This window comes from Dermatophagoides farinae, chromosome 3, assembly GCF_024713945.1.
Source record: "Dermatophagoides farinae isolate YC_2012a chromosome 3, ASM2471394v1, whole genome shotgun sequence".
Classification (NCBI taxonomy): domain Eukaryota; kingdom Metazoa; phylum Arthropoda; class Arachnida; order Sarcoptiformes; family Pyroglyphidae; genus Dermatophagoides; species Dermatophagoides farinae.
Genome location: NC_134679.1, coordinates 4715045 through 4734740, shown reverse-complemented (window position 1 = coordinate 4734740; position 19696 = coordinate 4715045). Strand labels below are relative to the sequence as shown.

The 19696-nt window shown below is 31.4% G+C and overlaps 6 protein-coding genes and 1 long non-coding RNA gene across 11 annotated transcripts in view; 4 read left to right on the top strand and 3 right to left on the bottom strand.

The window, feature by feature from the left end:
• LOC124494872 (uncharacterized) overlaps positions 1-7463 on the bottom strand; it is a 37903-nt gene extending 30440 nt beyond the window's left edge. The window contains exons 1-6 of one of the 5 annotated variants that reach the window (XM_047058142.2): positions 7219-7463; positions 7017-7161; positions 6824-6948; positions 1764-2334; positions 1432-1681; positions 1316-1375 (exon numbers count right to left, since the gene is read on the bottom strand). In XM_047058142.2, the coding sequence (XP_046914098.2) occupies positions 1316-1375; positions 1432-1681; positions 1764-2334; positions 6824-6948; positions 7017-7161; positions 7219-7372 (1305 nt within the window). In that variant the 5' untranslated portion in view covers positions 7373-7463. Of the gene's footprint in view, positions 1-1315; positions 1376-1431; positions 1682-1763; positions 2335-2447; positions 2468-2516; positions 2635-3376; positions 3910-4303; positions 4424-6823; positions 6949-7016; positions 7162-7218 lie in introns of those variants that run through there. The other 4 variants (XM_075729359.1, XM_047058143.2, XM_075729360.1 and 1 more) reach the window with 4 other exon arrangements.
• A 68-nt stretch (positions 7464-7531) lies between these two features.
• Positions 7532-9347, bottom strand: LOC124494874 (DDB1- and CUL4-associated factor 13). Its single transcript, XM_047058147.2, has 5 exons — positions 9187-9347; positions 8366-9128; positions 8009-8309; positions 7780-7943; positions 7532-7709 (listed from the first exon to the last, which is right to left on the bottom strand). Exons 1-5 carry the CDS (start codon positions 9257-9259, stop codon positions 7619-7621), a joined length of 1392 nt encoding a protein of 463 aa, XP_046914103.1. The 5' UTR covers positions 9260-9347; the 3' UTR covers positions 7532-7618.
• Positions 9348-9420: 73 nt separating this feature from the next.
• On the top strand, positions 9421-10752 carry Wbp2 (WW domain binding protein 2). Its single transcript, XM_047058153.2, has 2 exons — positions 9421-9691; positions 9754-10752. The coding sequence occupies exons 1-2, from the start codon at positions 9575-9577 to the stop codon at positions 10498-10500; spliced, it is 864 nt and encodes a 287-aa protein (XP_046914109.1). The 5' UTR covers positions 9421-9574; the 3' UTR covers positions 10501-10752.
• A 58-nt stretch (positions 10753-10810) lies between these two features.
• LOC124494873 (uncharacterized) lies at positions 10811-12463 on the top strand. The gene has a single exon (XM_047058146.2). It carries the CDS (start codon positions 10811-10813, stop codon positions 12461-12463), a length of 1653 nt encoding a protein of 550 aa, XP_046914102.2.
• A 490-nt stretch (positions 12464-12953) lies between these two features.
• On the bottom strand, positions 12954-19662 carry SdhA (succinate dehydrogenase, subunit A (flavoprotein)). The gene is made up of 6 exons (XM_047058313.2): positions 19319-19662; positions 18943-19245; positions 18564-18877; positions 18350-18507; positions 17572-18296; positions 12954-16220 (listed from the first exon to the last, which is right to left on the bottom strand). Exons 1-6 carry the CDS (start codon positions 19487-19489, stop codon positions 15882-15884), a joined length of 2010 nt encoding a protein of 669 aa, XP_046914269.2. The 5' UTR covers positions 19490-19662; the 3' UTR covers positions 12954-15881.
• On the top strand, positions 13613-15532 carry step (cytohesin steppke). Its single transcript, XM_047058148.2, has one exon. It carries the CDS (start codon positions 13613-13615, stop codon positions 15128-15130), a length of 1518 nt encoding a protein of 505 aa, XP_046914104.2. The 3' UTR covers positions 15131-15532.
• Positions 17163-19481, top strand: LOC142597396 (uncharacterized). Its single transcript, XR_012832125.1, has 3 exons — positions 17163-18465; positions 18551-19283; positions 19340-19481. It is a non-coding gene; the product is annotated as an uncharacterized LOC142597396 (long non-coding RNA).
• Positions 19663-19696: the final 34 nt, after the last annotated feature.

Below are 19696 nucleotides of genomic sequence, written 5' to 3'. Positions count from 1 at the left end.
ACGCGCACAAAAAAAAGAGATTGTTTTTGTGTATATACATTATATGAATATATGCAATGTACCGTTATAAGTCGGATTTGATGGTGCATTTTTCTTTCTCTCCAAAATTCTTGTCCTCCACACACACATTACATAAAAAACTCATATACAAATCACTGGCTTGTAGAAAATTTTGCAAACAAAAAAAAAATTTGCATAAAAAAAGGTCATCATCATCATCATCATGACATCATTATTATTATGATAAACACATATGCAAAAAAAAGAAGACTCTTCATCAAAAAATAAAAAAAAAATCACTTGATTTATTAAAATTATATAAACTCATGTGTTGATAATCTTATGAGATAATGATCGTTATTATCATATAATGCATATATAAATGTAAATGTACCACAATGATAAACAATAAAGAATAAGACATTGAAAATAATTTTCTAAAGTTTGATGTAATCATTGTTGTTGTTGTTGTATAAAACACAAAGATGATGATGATGATGGTGAAAGATAGCCGGATGTTTCACAAGAAAAAAAACGCCATAACACACACACAACAATGAAAAAAAAACAAAAAAAAATTCAACACAAAAAATCATTTTACTAATCATCATCATCATCATCATCATAATCAAGATCTTGATGATAATGATACGAATGGTAAAATGCGATTCCTTGCAACAACCAAAAAAAAAAAAATTTCAACATATGCGATATGAAAATAATCAAAAAAAAAAAAAAAAAAAAAAAAAATAAAAATAACAGAAAGCCAGAAAAAAAATCATAAAAAACATATGGAAGAGAAAAAAAGAATGACATACTCCGAATGATAACCATTGCTACACACCATGGTAACAAACATTATCAAAAAACCCGCAAGGGAGAGAAAGAGAGAGAGAGAGAGATGCAGAAAAAAAAGCAATTTCAACATGTGATTATTATATTGTTATTTTGAAACGAGCAAAACAGAACAAACAAATAAAAAAAAAATAAGTGAAAAAAAACTTTATAATTTAGCTAAGACCAGACACATTCACATAAAACATACATTTACTAGGTGCCCGAAAAAAATAATGATAATGATAATGATGATGGTAATAAGTATAATATGCAAACATGATGACAATAACTCGAGAATAGAATGTTACTGAATTTTTTTTGTTCATTCATCTTTAAGATGATGAATACAACAATATTCGGGTGTATGTGTGCATAAAATAAGCTAGGATTACTTTGTATTTCAAAAAAAGGAAACACAATTCAATGTATAAAATTATAAACAAGACAAATAAAAAAATGATTAAACAACAAAACCTACCTGAATATTTGTTGAATTTACTTTCGTTACTATATCATAGACAGAAGCACCGATAACTATCTACAACACATATAAAATGTATGATGATTGAATCAAGATTGAAACAAAAAACTTACCGGTGTTCTTTTTGAAATAAAGTTACTAATTTTACAATCATTGTTGTTGTTACAATCGTCATTGACATTCAAAGATGAAGATCGTTGTTGCCAGCCCATCAATTGGCTATATTCGATGGCAATGGCTGCACCAACATGAGCATTATTTTCAATTAGATTTTGATTCAATCGTAACGTTTGTTCATTGGTCATTTGTGACATTTTTGATAATAGAAATGGTGTTACCATTTTTCCTTTGATTTTTTCATTTCTATATTTAAGATATTGGTCATATAATAATAATTCAATTCAAATTTATTGATTTTACAACAAATAAACAGGGTTATTCATACCGTGCCTGTTCCAATGCAAGTTCCAATGCTTCATTGAATTTTCGTTGATATTCTTCGGCTTTGGCCGTACGATTAGGTACGGCTAATAGTATGGCCATTTTAAGGCCAAGTTCATCACGCGTATCGATTAATTGTGCAATCGATTTAGCTGTCAAAAAATTATAGTTAACATAGTAGCCACTATTTGGAGTATAAAATGCGGGAAATTCTACACGATTACTGCCATCGATTTGATCACCATCAAAAACGGCTACACATACTCCATTTGTTTCGAGTACTTCAAGCGTTTTTTCTACATCCAATATTGATTTTATACCAGCCGATACAACACAAATTGGTGTAGTTGATAATTCCATTAGATCTGTGCTGATATCCATGGAAATTTCTGCACCACGATGTACACCACCAATACCACCGGTGACAAATACACGTATACCGACCATATTGGCAAGATATGCTGTAGCCGATACTGTTGTTCCACCACTATTACCCATTTGACAAATGGCTGATAGATCGCCTCGAGAAATTTTATTCAATCGATCAGCAGTATGTGATTTTGGACCCTCATATCCTGTGATAAGACAGAATTAGAAGAATGAGAAGTTTAGAAAAAAATAATAATATTTTCAATTTAATAGACATTTGCGTGTGTGTGCGTGTGAATGCTCAATACAGGACATTTACAGAGTAAACAGGCAGCATACGATTTATCATGGTCGTCAATCACATAAATGTTGTTGTTTCACTGATTACCATTGACCAAAACAATAGTCACGAAATCGATTTTATTTTTTTTTTTTTTGCCAAACAAAAAACAAATTGGGATTTTTTTTTTGTTGATTTTTGATTTATAACTCTGTTACAATATAAAATTCTTTGGATTCTCATTTTTTTGTTGTTATAAACGAAAGAAATTTTCAATTCTTCTCTCGTTTATTTCATATGTTCAGGGAGGGGGGAGGTTGAAAAAGAATGATCAAGAATAGAATCGTTATATCCATGTCTAGAAACAAATTTATGATTACGATCATCATGATGATGATGATGATGATGATCCAAGATTACAAAAATGTCCGAAAAACTAAATATAATCATAAATGACATTTTATGAGGGAATGAACTAAAGAGAGAAAAGAAATTCCTGACAAACTAAAAAAAGGGAACTATAAAAAAAACGGAATAAATATAGAAAGATATCATTCTTATTCATCTATATATGTTGGTTTGTTTAAATGTTTCTGTGTGTGTGTGTTTGTGTGTATATACGATTCATTGAGCTATGACTTTCTTATTCATTCTATTTCAGTGGATTTTTCAATAGAATCGAAAAAAAATTGATATAATCAATATTATTCAGCATCAATACTAGCATAAATACATTTTGCCAACACAATCAATAAATACGATCACAAACACAAACATGCACTCACTCACACACACACACACACACACCAATAAGAACAAAAAAAAAATACAGAACAGATGATCGTTTTGACATTTGTTAGTATAGTACAAAAAAAAAATATTGAATTCAAAATTCATGGCCAAAACGACAACAATGAAGAATGAAAAAAAAATGCCGTTTACCAAGCATAAAGATCATATCATATTACCATCATTTTGGAAACATGTACCATGATGATGATGATGATGTTGGAGATGTAGATATGAAATTTTATATGTGTATATTATTATCAAATACAAGGAGTATAAAAAACCGAAATTCACATTTTTAGTTTTGAAGCAAGCAATTGATTCAGTATCAGTCAATCATATTATTGATGGCCAGCCGGCCAGCCGGCCGGTTTGTCGATCGTAAAGTTATGAAAATTAATATTTTATAGATGAATAGCCGTAAAAAAAAATTATAAGAATGAAATGCATCCATCCATCCATCCATCCATATATGAATCCTTCGAACAGTATATATGGAGTAGTGTTTCAATATTGGAACAACACAACAGGAAAAATGCCCAATGCAAATGTGTCAATCATAATTTTTGTCAAATGTTTTGGACTATTTTTTTTCTGTAATGGTAATCACTTTTCTACTTGGAATTTCATTTTTCAATGAACAACGATACAAGTACATGTTTGAGATGAATTTAATTTTGAATCCCAAAACAACCACCATACATTTTATGTTTTTTATATTTGTCATTGGAATTATTATCAAACCCTGCCATCATAAAAAAATTGTTGTTGTCATATAATCATCATCATAATTATATAGAGATTTTTGTTTGGATTATCATCATCAACATCATCATCATCATCATCATCATCATATTCAATGATCCAGAAAGTAGAGAAAAAAAATTTGCTGATATGGCTCAAAAAGAAAAATATTTCATGCGAAAAACTATCATCATCATCATCATCATCATAAACGATTTGAATCTGAATACAAATCAGATCAAATGATATAAAAAAAACGAAAACAAAAGAGAAAAAGAACCAAAAACAAGACAAACAAAAAAAATCATTTCATTTGTCTTTGTTGAATAAACATCTAGAATGAAAAAAAAAATCAAAATTACTTGAATTAAATCAATCGGAATTTCATAAAGGCAAGATATAATGATGATGAAGGCAAAGAAAAACAATCGATTTTTAATGTTTAAGATGAATTCATCTTTTTCTTTAAGTTGGTTGCACTGTTTTTTTTCAATGCCAATCAAATGGTTAGATTTTTCCCATGTTTTTTCTTCAATTCGGTTGTAATAAAACTTTGGATAGCATAGATACTATTTAAGGGTAACTTAATAACATTTAAAAAATCAAAATTATATGGATGAAAAAGCAATTACATGATTTTCGGTGTACAGTACCGTAGTCGATGATGATGATGATGATGATCATCATCATAGAAAATTTTCAATTTTTTCTCTTTTACCAAACACACATAAATGTAAACACATTGATAATCGATGGACGTAATGTAACACATTATAGAGAGAAAACCAATTTTTCATATCTCAACCAAAGCGAAAAAACTTCAAACAAGTTCATCATCATCATCATCATTTTTTTCGCCAGAATAGAATGACGACTAAAACCTTAATTCCTCTCAACATCATCATCATCATCAACATTTTTCCAACAACCAAAAAGAAAAAATCCATAGAATGAGTTAAGTTGTTTGAGTCATTGATTTTTTTTTCTTTTGATTAATATCATTGAAAATGGATGGAATAGAAAAAAAAATCGCAAAAAAAACAAACACACTATGAAAACCATCATCATCATCATCATCATGATCATCAAATGAACAAAATGCCACAGCTTTGTGGCAAATATCTGAAATCCGGAAAAAAAGTGCACAGAAAAAAAAATTACACACACAAGCTGACTCAAAAATATAAATGAGAGAAGGATAAAAAAAATGGAACATTCCAGCTATAACTAGAGATTGATTATCGATCCTTAATATTTGTTGTGTGATCATCATTATTGGTGATGGTGCCATAACAAAAACAAAAACAACAACAACAACAACCAATAATCTATCCATTTAACGGTTAAAATGACAGCTCTATCCGCATACAACATACAAACAAAAAAAAAGTTTTTTTTATATCAACATTCAGGAGGAATGGCTGTCATAAACTAATATCATACCATAACTTGTCAATTAGTTCTAAGCAAACAAATATAAAAATGAAAAATGTTGAACAAAAAAAAAATAAAATAAAAAATGAATTCAGTTTGTTTGTTTGTTTGTCTGCTGGTTCGTATTGAATTACCAACAAAAAAAAACTTGAAAAACAAAATCTTAGGTGCACACCAATAAACCAACCATAATAATAATATTAATGATAAAAGTCTATTGTATATAATATAACCTGAACATTTTATAACAAATTTTCTATTATTTTCCTGTATATATATAATGAAACATTATGACTGATGGATGATTATTGAGTGTCTCCTATCATCATTAAAAACTGAACTGAATCAAAAAAAAAAAAAAAAAACATTGGTAACAAACAAAAGTAACAAAAAAAAGTCAATAGAAAAAAAAATCAGGCTAATGTTTTCAACAATAAAAAAAAACAAAAACAAAAAAAAAATGAATCGATCGATATCATCGATTAGTTGTGATCGAATCAATCATTTTTCAGTTTAAAAAAAGGAATTTGCTGATTCATTGTTTTATTATTATTATCATTATTGTTATTTGTAATACATAGGAGGGTTTTTTTTATATTTTTTTTTCGACAAATTTATTTAAAACATTATACGTTTTTCTATAGCTTTAATATTATGTAACTGATTGTGTGTGTGTGTGGTGTGTGTGTGTGTGTATGTTTATTATATGTACAATAGAATTTTGAAATCAGGCCCAACTTTTTTTGGGTATATAGAATTCATCAACAACAAGCTCAGGGACTAAAATGCGACAATGTTTGTGTGTGTGTGTGTGTGTGTGTGTGTGTGTGTGTATGACTGAATTTCAATTTAACAAAAAAAAAAAAAAAAAAAAAAAGAAAAATTCATTGGAATTCATGTCTTTGTTAAACTATTATTATTATTATTTGTACACGACAAATAACAACAAAAAAGAAACTGTGTTGAAATGAAAAAATTTATCAAACAAGTAAACAAGAAAGAGTGAAGAAAGAAAAAAATCATCACATAAACATTTTTGAAAAGACCTGGTTCGTTTTTTTTCACCATTCAAAAAAAAAGAGAGCCGGAATGAATATATAAAATTCAATATGAAAAAAAAGAGTAAACGATGCCATGTTAAAAACAGAAAATTATTCAACACAAAAGCAGCATTAACAATAACAAAAGAATATAATACATCTACAACTAGCATTACAAATGTGAACCACAGTAAAGATGTCATTTGTCATCATCATTCATATATATAAAATGCATAATATCAAAATTGTGACAATAACAATTTAGAATCGTATTCAATTACGCATCACATGTAAACCTACACATCCACATAGTTCTGTTTCAAACACATGTCTATAGACAAATGATCATAGTTGGGATTTTTAAATAAATAAACCAGAAACAAAACAAAAAAAAACAAGACAACAAACCTCGTTTAGCCATCCATTCCAATTGTTCGGATCGTAAACCTATGAAAATAATTCCATTTATTATACCGATTGTAGCTGGTATAGCTCCAGAATTTCTGATTATTGATTCTACTTTTATTGCCGTTCTTCGAGGAATAGAAAAAAAATCCATTATCTATAAATCAATAATCGGAATCAATGACATTGGACTTACTGTAGATTATGTGGATATGGCATTCCATGGGTTATGATTGTCGATTCTAATGCTACGATTGGATCATTATTAGCACGAGCTTCATGCAATTCTTCACTCATAACAATCAATCGATTTGGACGATTCATAATCTGTCCAGAGGAAACTGCAACCACTGGAATGTTAAGATATCAAATTTTTTTTATTACTTTCATAAACTCACCATTATTGGTGACGACAAACGGTTTGAAACCTTCCGGAATTTTTCTTGTATATGAACGAATTCTAAATGAAAAATATTTTGAACGAGCAAGTTTTTCATTGAAAACATTAGATATATTTGTGATAAATTTCCAATGAAAACTTTTTAGCAACATTGTTAGGAAAATAAATTTTACAGGAAGTAGATTAAAAAAAACAAATTAAACGGCGAAAATATATGACCACAAAATAGAAAACAAATACAAAACAACAAGTAAATTTTATTAAAATAAATAGCGCCAGAAGATATCGATTGTGGACAATCGATTGATTGATTTATGATCATCAATTAGAAATTTAAATTTATTTATGCAAATAAAAATTTTTATTACAAAAAAAAAATTTGAAAATATATAAAATGTTTAATGTTCAACACGAACAATTTGTTTTTTAACTGCGAGTACTCGTTCTGGTTGTTGACCAGGTTTACTATGTCGTAATCGATTTGCTTCCCTGAAAGAAAACAAAAAAAAAAATTCATCAATCAATTAATTGTCGATCGATTATCAAAAAAAAAACTTACTTTCGTTTTTTAGCAGCAATAATCTCCTGCATTTCTTTTCGACCATGATAGATATGTTTTGGCACGTGACGAAAACGAGCGATACGACGAATTTCTGGGAATTGGCCAAATTTTTCTTTCAATTTATCTTGATAACGAAAATTGCTAAGCTCACGCGGCGCTTTCTATCGGAAAAATTTAAAAAATAAATTAGAAAATAAATTTTCATCAACTTAATTCTAATACACACAAATCCCAATTTTTCTGATGCATTTGCCTTCCATATTCGTATGTCCATTTCATCGGAACTACTCAATATGTAACGGGCATCTAGTGACCAGGCAACATCGGTTAATCGTTGCATTCGTTTTGTGTGATAGACTTCACGACTACGACGTTCACGTGAACCAAATATCCGTATTGTTTTATCATAACCGGCAGATACAAATTCACGGCCAGTAGGTGAGTAATCTAACGATATAACAGCCGATATATGATCCTTATGGACTTGCAGAGGAAATTTAAGCTTTCGCATATCAAAAGTATGCAAACTGTATGAAAAAAACATTCCTTTTTAAAACATATTTGATTGGAATTAAGAACTTACTCATAATCTTCATTAGCAACGGTAAAAATGAATGCTTCCATTGGATTCCAACAAATGGCATTCGAACGCATAGCCATAACTACTTTACGAGCTGGTTGTGATTTACGAATATCGTATAGGATTAAACTTCGATCAGTTGATGAAGCAACAGCGATATCATTTTCAATCGGATTAAAACGAATATGATTAACTGTATCGATACCCCATGACCAGGATTTTAAAGGCTGTGTTCGATTCTCTTCCCACAATTCTACACCTTGACCACATGTTATTAGATATGGTTTCTGTCGATGATTATCGATAAAATATACAGGATTCTTAGTCAATATCGTATTGATCGGTGTATCGGCCATCTGCATTAATTGACATTGTCGTTCTGAATCCATTTCGAATACTTGTTCATCATTATTAAGCCATGAGAGATTCCATTGTTTTATGGTTTGACTATCATCAACTGAGAAGAAATATTTTCCATGCTGTGGTATGCAAACATTACGGACAATACTATTATGAGCTTTGATTGTTCGCATACAATGACAATTGGTTAGATTCCAGATTTTAACTTCACCATTACAGGCAGCCGAAAATAGTACGGATAATTTGTTAGGATGTTTGGTTAATTTTTGTACGGAATCTGAATGCCCGTCCAATGATCCGATGAATGGTTTAGCGAAAATTTTATCTAGTTTAACCGAATTTAATGCCCGTTGATATTCACGATTTACGGCGAATGGATGTAAGGCTGGATCATAGTTACGCGGCACTAAAAATCAATCAACATAACAATTAATGACCAAAAATTTCAACACACTTCAACTTACGTTTATGAATATCATTTTTAGTTTCACGTAAATAATTATCAGCACTTCTACTAATTACTTTAACTTTAGGCATTTTTAAAAACTATCCAGAATTTAAAATTCTGAAACCAAATAAATTCCACACGTGTGCGTTGAAAATGACATAATAATCGCAATACAATCGATATTTTTTTTTCAAGTATTGCGCATGTTTATAATTACATCATGAGCAAACGGAGCAATAGCAGCTGGTGGAGTTTTTGTTTTCTTTCATTTTGTATGAATCATCGAAAAAAATCCAGTTATTTTTTGTCCTGTTACTACGTTTTTATATTTTTAAAGACAAGCGTTTATTATTTTTATTCATTTGTGTTTGAAATTTTTATTGAACAAAAAATTTGATACAACCATGTCAATGTTTAATAATTCACACCACGAATCGGGTGGTGTCGTACTATTTAACGGTGAATTGATTCTGTTATTCTGTGAAAATGTTAACATTCAAGTTGTTGAACGTAATCATAATGTATGTAATATTTGATGATCCATTCTAAAAGTTCAAGAACTTATTTTTTTCCAATTTTTTAGGAAACTGGCAAACTTTACTTGACCACACATAGAATGATATTCACTAATCGTTCAATGTCGAATAGCATGAAATCATTATCGATTCCTTTTTACACATTACATGATCTATCATTGGAACAACCAATTTTCGGTGCAAATTACATCAAAGGCAAATCGTCTGAGGCTGGAAACAATTCTAAATTCACTTTTAAATTGAAATTCACAAGTGGTGGTGCTACCGAATATGGACAAGCTTTGTTGAATGCAGCTAAATCGGTCAGGAATTTTCAACAATCCAATGCTTTCCAACCTCCACCAGCTTATTCAAATCCAGCTGGACAATATTATCAGGCACCACCAAATGTTTATCAGCCTGCTTATAACTGTGGCTTTGCATTACCGAATGATATATTCAATCAACCGCCACCGGCTGGATTTATCTATACATCGGAAGCACCACCACCCTATCCAGGATTGAATACACATGAAATGCAAAAATCGGCTTACCCAACACAACCACCACCACCACCACAACAGCAACAATTTGGCAGTGGACAGCCCCCACAAATGGGCTTTGGTGGTTTTCAACAACCTCTTAACAGTGGCGGCAGCTATCCTCAACAGCCAGCATTTGCACCACAAATTCCACCACCAGCTTATCCAGGATCACAAAATGGATATCCATCCGGTGGCCAGATTCCTCAGCCACCAACTAATCCAATGTATCCAAATCTTAACGATTTGAAACCATCGGCACCTCCTTCTTAAAAAAAAATTAGATGTAGCCAACAAAAATTCATTTGAAATTTCAAAGAATATCTTTCCTTTATTCTCGCTATTTTTCTTTATAAAAATATTCAAATATTTATTCTTTGTTTGATTTTATTCACGATTATAATAATTAACTGAGATTATAAGTTTAAACGATGTTTACTATTCAACGGGTCGAAAATTCTAACCATTTTTATATGTGATTTGATTTGAATAATAATTAAATATAAGTTTCAGGCCCTATATAAATATCATTTGTTGAATATTGATCTGTGTTTGTGTTTGTTTGTGTGTGTGTGTGTATGCAATGAATAAGGAAATGAATTCCAAAACTAACAATAAAACAAATGACGAAGTGGTTAAAATAACAGATATGATGGCCGATAAAGTTGAATCCTATCCTTCAGTATATTATGAAATAAAAGAAAAACAACCAATAGATCATAAATCAGGCCTTGTTATCAAATTCATGTCAAATGAAAAATCCATGATCGATATTAATAATGAAAATCAAATGAAATTGGTGAATGTACGGCCAGCTATCGATAAACCATTGATAGATTCTTCTTCTAATGATGGTAAGAATATTCCAGTACAAATGTCACTAGATGAATCGGAAAGTTCGGTAGCGGATTTATTCGTCACCAGATCGGAATTGTTGGCCGAAGAAAATGTACCGTCGATCATCGGTTTACAAGATAATGATAAAAATGTAAAATCGAATATTTTGGAAGCCAATCAATGTTATTCACAGCAGCAGCAACAGCAATCGTCGTCCATAATTGAAACACACAAACAATTTCAAACAAGAGGACCCAAATTAGAATTAACATTGAACAAAGTAAGAAAGGCAATCGAAAATCTTAGACCATCAAAACCGATATCTCCATTGCCTCCGTCTTCATCATCATTGATCATAGATTCATCTTGGGTAGGTCAGAATTCTGCACGATTTAAATGGATACCATTACAGTCAATGGAAGAGATTCGAAAAAATTGGCTCGAATGGAATCAGAAACAGGAATCAGCATGCATATTGATGGATGAAAATAGTTTGACTGTTGTAGATGGAGATGATCAATTTGCTACCTATTATGATCGTTATCATAAATTGTTTGCATCAAAAATACGTGGTACTGCATTCTATCTAGGTCGATTTCGAAATCATCATCCAATATTGGTTAAAAGAATCACTACAGAGAGAAAATATTTCGACTTGGATGCTACTTGGATAGCAATAACTAAACGAATTTGTTCATCATCATCATCATCAAGTGACGATAACAATCCATTCATAAGAATTTATGAAATTTTCCATTCACCATCCGCATCTCAAGTATTCATGTTCATGGAATTGCTACCAAATAAATCTTTGCATTATCATCTAAGACGTCGACGATCGATTCGTATCGATGAGATTAGCCTTTGGTCGAGTCAATTATTGAATGCCATAGCCTTCATGCATAATCATGCCATAGTCAACAGGTCATTACGTTTAGAACATCTTCTTTTAGACGAACGATTCAATATTAAAATAATTAATTTTCGTCGTTCAATATCATATTGGATTCCTGGCTCTACGATTAATCGTCAACAGGTGAATAGAATATCTAAACGAGAAAAAAAATGTCGCCAAAACAATCATCTGCCACCAGAATGTTTCCATAATAATTATGATCCACAATCGATTGATCTTTGGTCATTTGCAGTCATCGTTTGTTCATTGGTTACCTATCGTTATCCATTCAAATGTATGTCAAAACAGATTATTAGAAATATGGAACAATGTTGGCTTGATTTCAAACAACGACATCAATCATTATTTATTACAACAACCGATAGTATTCGAATTCTTGAACAAATAGCTGAAATGATATCAATGATATTTAAACAAGATCCATGTAAACGTGCTAATATTAATGATGTACAGAAATGTTCATTCTATTGCAATAATAAATAAATAATAAAAAAATGACAAAGTTAATGAAATATAAATTGAAAAAATTTTTTCAAAATAAATTGTAAAAATATTGTCTTATTAGAGAGTAACACCATCTTTTGGCCAACGAATTTCAACCTTTCTCAAAAATTTTTTGTTGTTGTTGTTGTTGTGTTGTAGCAGTAACGCCTTATTGATTAACTGTGAATGCCGTCGTATGTGTGTGTATTATATTATGGTAGATAATAGAGCCAGATGTTCAAAAGCTGGCTCATTTTAGTTGAATGAAGTTTTTTTTTGATGTTGTTTTGTTCATTGCAATTTCTTGCCCCGCTCATTGTGAATGAATATCATTTTCATATATCAATAATAATAAAATGATTTATTAATATTGTGTGGTATGTGTCTTCTTCTTTCTGTCTGTCATTTGAAATGAACTTGAAAATTTTCCCGTTCTTTTTCTCATCAGAATTTTTGATTCGTCATATATAAAAAAAATAAATAAATGCTGATGAAGAATTCATCAATTGATTCAACAATTGGAAAAAATATCGATCAAATCAAATCAAGGAAATAATTTATTTATGAAATTTTATACCACACACAAACATCACAGAAATATATTTATGACAACAGTGAATAACATTGGAATCTATTGTGAATTTGATTCCTTTATCAATTTTTTTGTAACCAATTCAATTATCTACTCAAACATCAATAATGGATTGTTGGCAAAAAATGTTTTGATTGAACTAATATATATCCTCCTCCCATTTTTTTTTGTTTCTTGTTGATAGAGCCAACACACGACCGACGACGATCATATTTAATCGACTGAATAAATAATAGTAAAAATCAACGAGAATTCGGGTACACATTATTGCCGATCGTATCTCTCTATACTGTGATGATCGATTTTTTTTTTGGTGTAATTGTAACATACACAACAACATATTATAGTGAATGATATTTGAAATCTTTGGCTCTAAGCAACCAAATCATCATCTCACTTATTATCGACGATTTCTGTTGCTGCTCACTAACAGATAAATCACCCCAAATTTGACTCCAATCAAATAACGAAAGCAAAAAAAAAACGGATTTATTGACTGGTGGCTACAATTTTTTTTTGTGTGCATATAGAAGACGATTATTCTCAGATCAAATAGGATGGCATTTAACAATCATCATAATGTTCATCACAATCATTATCAGCAACATGACAACAACATCAATAATAACAATAGCAACAATACTACCTCATCTTCATCGTCATCATCATCATCAACATCGATGATGAAAATGGCTGCAACGACAACGGCCAATGATAATGGCAACGGCATTAGTTTGTCACCATCATCATCAACACCGGCGGTCGGTGCCATCATTGGCAATAATGGTGGTGTTAATAACAATAATAACAACAACGGTACGTTTCTGTGTGATATATCGAATCTAACAGCGGAAGAACGAAATAAATTGGATGAAATACGACAAAAACGACAAAAATTATTGAATGAGATTCAAAAATTAAAAGAGGAAATATCTTTGGTTAAGAAGGAAATGTCTCGTCTCGATCATCATCCACTTCAGCAACAGCAGCCACAGCAATATCCACAATCGAATTCTATAATTGATGGTTCGTCAAATGATCATGTAAACAATAACAATGGTAATGGGAATCAGCAGCGTTTAAAGCAATTATCGATTGGAAAGAAAAAATTCAACATGGATCCAAAAAAGGGTATCGAATTTCTTATCGCTCAAAATCTAGTAGGTAATACTCCTGAAGATGTAGCAATATTTTTATACAAAGGTGAAAGCCTAAATAAAACGGCCATAGGAACATACTTGGGCGAGAAAATTGATTTCAACCTGAAAGTTTTAAATCATTTTATTGAGTTACATGATTTCAAAGATTCATTACTGGTTCAAGCACTTCGACAATTTCTGTGGTCATTTCGATTGCCAGGCGAAGCACAAAAGATTGATCGAATGATGGAGAAATTTGCTGCACATTATTGCCATCAGAATCCTGGTGTATTCTCCAATACAGACACTTGTTTTGTTCTTAGTTTTTCGATCATTATGCTCAACACATCGTTACATAATCCGAATGTAAAAGATAAAATGACGGCCGATAAATTTATTCAAATGAATCGTGGTATCAATAATGGTGGTGATCTATCCAAAGAATTACTTTTATCTTTATATGAAAATATACGTCATGAACCGTTCAAAATACCGGAAGATGATGGCCAAGAATTGATGCATACATTTTTCAATCCTGATCGTGAAGGTTGGCTATGGAAACAAGGTGGCCGTTATAAAAGTTGGAAACGTCGTTGGTTTCTATTGAATGATAAGTGCCTTTATTATTTCGAATGCGATACAGATAAAGAACCACGTGGTATTATACCATTAGAAAATGTTGATATACGTGAAATTGGTGATCGTGGAGGTCGACAACATTGTTTTGAACTTTATTCACCTATTAGTGATGTGATTAAAGCATGTAAAACAGATACCGAAGGTCGTGTCATTGAAGGACGACATTCTGTATATCGATTATCAGCTGCAACAGCCGCAGAAAAAGATGCCTGGGTCAAATCTATACAGACAAGTGTTTCAAGAAATCCATTCTATGAAATGTTAGCGGCACGTAAACGTAAAGCACAACAAAATTAACAATTAGACAAATTGAAACTTACAAAAAGTCTTTCAATCATCATTCGCTTAATTCAACTATCGTAATGCAACCATTCGATATCGATAGGATTTACGAAAGGATTTTGATTCTCACATTCTAAGTCAATCAGTCTAAATCATCCATCATCAAGCGCATTTTAATTCACATAACCATTCATTGATGCCATTCATAGAATCATCATGATCACTTTATGACCATCTTCAATCCACAGAAACATTTTTATTTCCGATCATTATATTGTAAATATTTCCCTTTCCATTAACAATCTTAATTATTGTTGTCTTATATCTGAATTTCAGAAATTCCATCCTATAAAGTTTAAAAAAAAATCATTTTCAATTTTAACAAACAAACGAAATAAATAATTTTTTTTATTTTAATTTTAATAAGTAAATTTTCTTCTTTTTTTTAAATTTTATTTTACAAAAGTATAAATAGTGATGATTTTGTATCTGATGTTTATAGTGTGGTAAAATCAAATTCCGTAACTTGAATCGTACTCGCACAGAATCTTCTGTGTGTGTATATGATGAGCTTGTTGTTGTTGTTGTAATGATTATTATTGTTGAACAACTTATTTTGTTTTTCTTTTTGTTATGCACAAAAAAAATTGTTAAATAACATATGCACATAAGAAAATAACCAAAAAAAAATTCCTACAGCTTAAACAATAAAATAACTTTGATTTATCATTGGTAATTTTTGTTTCCTATTCAATGTTTTTTTATTCTAATATGATCGTACTGCTGGCGGTATTGTCTGTGCTTGCTCATCCAATGTTTTATCAATTACAGGACGATACCAAAGTTTAACATTGCCATCAGATTCAACAAACGATAAAGTATGTTTACGCCAATGTTGTTCAAATGAGCGTCGTTGTTGACCATCCAATGGTTTTGAATAATTAAATTCATCAATACGATCTTTATAATCTTCACGTGCATGTGCACCTCTTGATTCTTTTCGTGCTTCGGCTGAATTTACGGTCATCATTGCATTCAACATTAAATTTTGTAATTCCAATGTTTCGACAAGATCTGAATTCCATATTAATCCTGAGTCCATTACCTACAGAAAAAAAACGGATAGATATAAGTTCATTTAGAACAAATAAAAATTTTTAATAGTAAAAACTAGGAAATTATATGAAGGTGGCAAGCCTATCATCATCATTTTCAATCATCATTCAAAATGATGATAAAAAAATGACGGATGCCATCAATGGACAACCAACATGTCAAACATATCAATTTAAAATCATCTCAATGATAAATTATACTTGTCATCATTTATGGTAAATTCATTGCCCTATCAACAATTTGTCATTGTTATATCATATGTAAGAGAAAGAGAGAAACTGACATTTTACAAATGAATAGAATGTGCCATCATCATCGTCATCATTATATATTCGTATTATGTAGGATAATTCAAACACACTAGTTCTAAACAGCAAATAAAAAAAAAAATTCAAAGGAAAAAAATTATAATAATTTTTCAACAAGAGAATGTTGAACTCTCAAATATTTTTGCAGTAATTACATAAAACTAACAAAAAATATCGAGCAGATAAAACAAGCTAGCAATAATCTTCTTAGATAAATGTTTTATTTTGATCGATTAATCAATCGATCAATAGCGATAAAAAAGAAAGATCAAAAATGAAACAAATGATGATATTCATTAAAATCATCATTTGACAAAACCGATCAGACATCATTTGTTATGTGTTATATATTTAAAAAAAAATTTATCCAGGATTCAATTCATGTATTGCTTGATGAATCAACGAAAAATATTGTATGGGTCTATATGTCTAACATTATCATTTATAACTATAACTATTTCAAGAAAAAAACTAGTACAAATAAAAAACCGCATTGCTATCATAATCATCCGTATCTTTCGAAATACATCTATCAATGTTTGAATCAAGCATACACACACACACACACACACACAATTTATGTTCTTTAATTGATTTGACACATTTTTTGGGGAAATTTAGTCGTCGATCGTTGTCCAGTCATCAATGTTCATTCATTCATTGCAGAGTTTTCTTTTTCTTAACATGGCTACTTGTATGTGTATATGTTCACCTATGCCATTTGAAATCTATCACGTACACGATATACAATAGATCAACAACTAAAATTTATCGCTTGAAAATATATTAGTAAAATAAACAGCCAATAATCAATTTCTATCTCTCAATTTCAAACGACTGTCCAACATCGATAAACATCACTTAATTGCCTTTTTGCAGAATGGTTAATACGAAAAAATCAAGTTTTTTTGAGTGTGTACAGTGTGTGTGTGTATGTGGCTGTGCGTTCGAATGTAAGAAGAACATTCGACAAATGATCAAAATTGATGATTGCGAATGGTCAGAAAATTATTTTTGTATCTTCAAACTTACCTTCAAATCATTAAGCATTTTAAAGTCTTGTTTAAGTTTTTCTACACCTTCTTTCAATAATGGACCCGTACGGAAAACGGCTGCATGTTCTTGCATGTCTTTTTGCATTTTCAATCGTAATTGAGCAGTCAATAAAGAACCTTTGGCATAACGTAAACGATCCAGATTATCAATAGAAGCTTCACCAGCAGTAGCAGAAAATTCGGGCAATGATTCACCAGGACGATTAGATTCAGCGATTGCATGAGCACAAGCACGACCAAAAACAACCAGATCCAGAAGTGAATTGGCACCCAAACGATTGGCTCCATGTACCGATGCACAACCAGCTTCACCAGCAGCGTATAAGCCAGGAATGACCATATCGCCCTTTTCTTCAGAATAATTCAACACTTGCCCTTTGTAATTGGTCGGTACACCACCCATATTATAATGTACAGTTGGTAACACCGGTATTGGTTCTCGAGTAACATCAACACCGGCGAATATCATGGCAGTTTCCGAAATACCGGGTAAACGAAGAGCCAATTGTTCGGCTGGTAAATGATGTAGTTGCAAATAGACATGGTCTTTTTGAGGACCACAACCACGTCCTTCACGAATTTCAATGGTCATCGATCGTGAAACGACATCTCTCGATGCTAGATCTTTGGCCACTGGTGCATATCGTTCCATGAAGCGTTCTCCTTCACTATTGACCAGAAATCCACCTTCGCCACGACATCCTTCAAAGGAAAAAAAATTGAAACAAATCTTCTCAGTTATCTATCCAAATTACCTTCAGTCATTAAACAACCAGCGCCATAGATACCGGTGGGATGAAATTGAATAAATTCAAGATCCTGGGAGGGAAGGCCAGCCCGGTTGACCATGGCCGTACCATCTCCCGTACAGGTATGTGCAGATGTACATGAAAAATATGCACGACCATATCCACTACAATAAAAATATCAATTTGAATTTTTAAACATTTTTACAGATAAATAGCATACCCCGTAGCTAGAATTGTATTCTTGGACCTGAATCGATGTAAAGTACCATCTTCGAGTGATAATGCTATTACACCACGACAGGCACCACCTTCCATAATCAAATCAAGAACGAAATATTCGATAAAATATTTACAATCATAACGCAATGATTGCCCATATAACGTATGTAATAGTGAATGACCGGTACGATCAGCTACAGCACAACAACGATGTGCTTGTCCACCTTTACCAAAATTATATGACTGACCACCAAATGCTCGTTGATAGATTTTTCCTTCAGGTGTGCGACTAAAAGGCATGCCATAATTTTCAAGCTATGAAGATATTAATAATAACTATATGAAAGTGAAATGTTATTTTTTCGATATGTCAACTGTACCTCAGTGACTGCTTTGGGTGCTTCACGTGTCATGTATTGAATAGCATCTTGATCACCAAGCCAATCGGAACCTTTAACCGTATCATACATATGCCAACGCCAATCATCCGGTTCCATATTGCCCAACGCAGCATTGATTCCGCCTTGTGCAGCAACCGTATGTGATCGGGTGGGAAATAATTTACTCACAACAGCTGTATTGAATCCTTTCTCTACAAGGCCAAATGCAGCACGTAGACCGGCACCACCTGCACCAACAACTACGGCATCAAATGTATGGTCAATCACCTGATAACTTTTAAGCTATAAAATAACCAAGTTGGTCAGAATAAAAAAAACAGGTAAGGTTAACATCATTTAATTTTGAAATTCTTACATTTGATTTATCATTGCATAGGGAGGTAGTCGAAATATTTCGATGGAGAATATTATCAAACATGGTAGAATTATTTGTCCTCGACATCCATATTCCACTACTATTCGACCTTAGTCTTACACATTTCTGTAATAAACGCATCGACATTTTTGAATTGATCAAATTTATCATTACGGTGGTGAAAATGAAATATTTATGTGTATATAAAACACTGATGTATTGATTGATTTATTCTGACAATAATAATCGACAGTCAATTGATTAATCAGATTTGGAAAAAGTCTAATTGGTATTTAATATTTGCCCTCGCGGACAGGTAGACATACACAAACACACACACACACATACACAGACAATCGCGATGGTTGCCTTCGATAT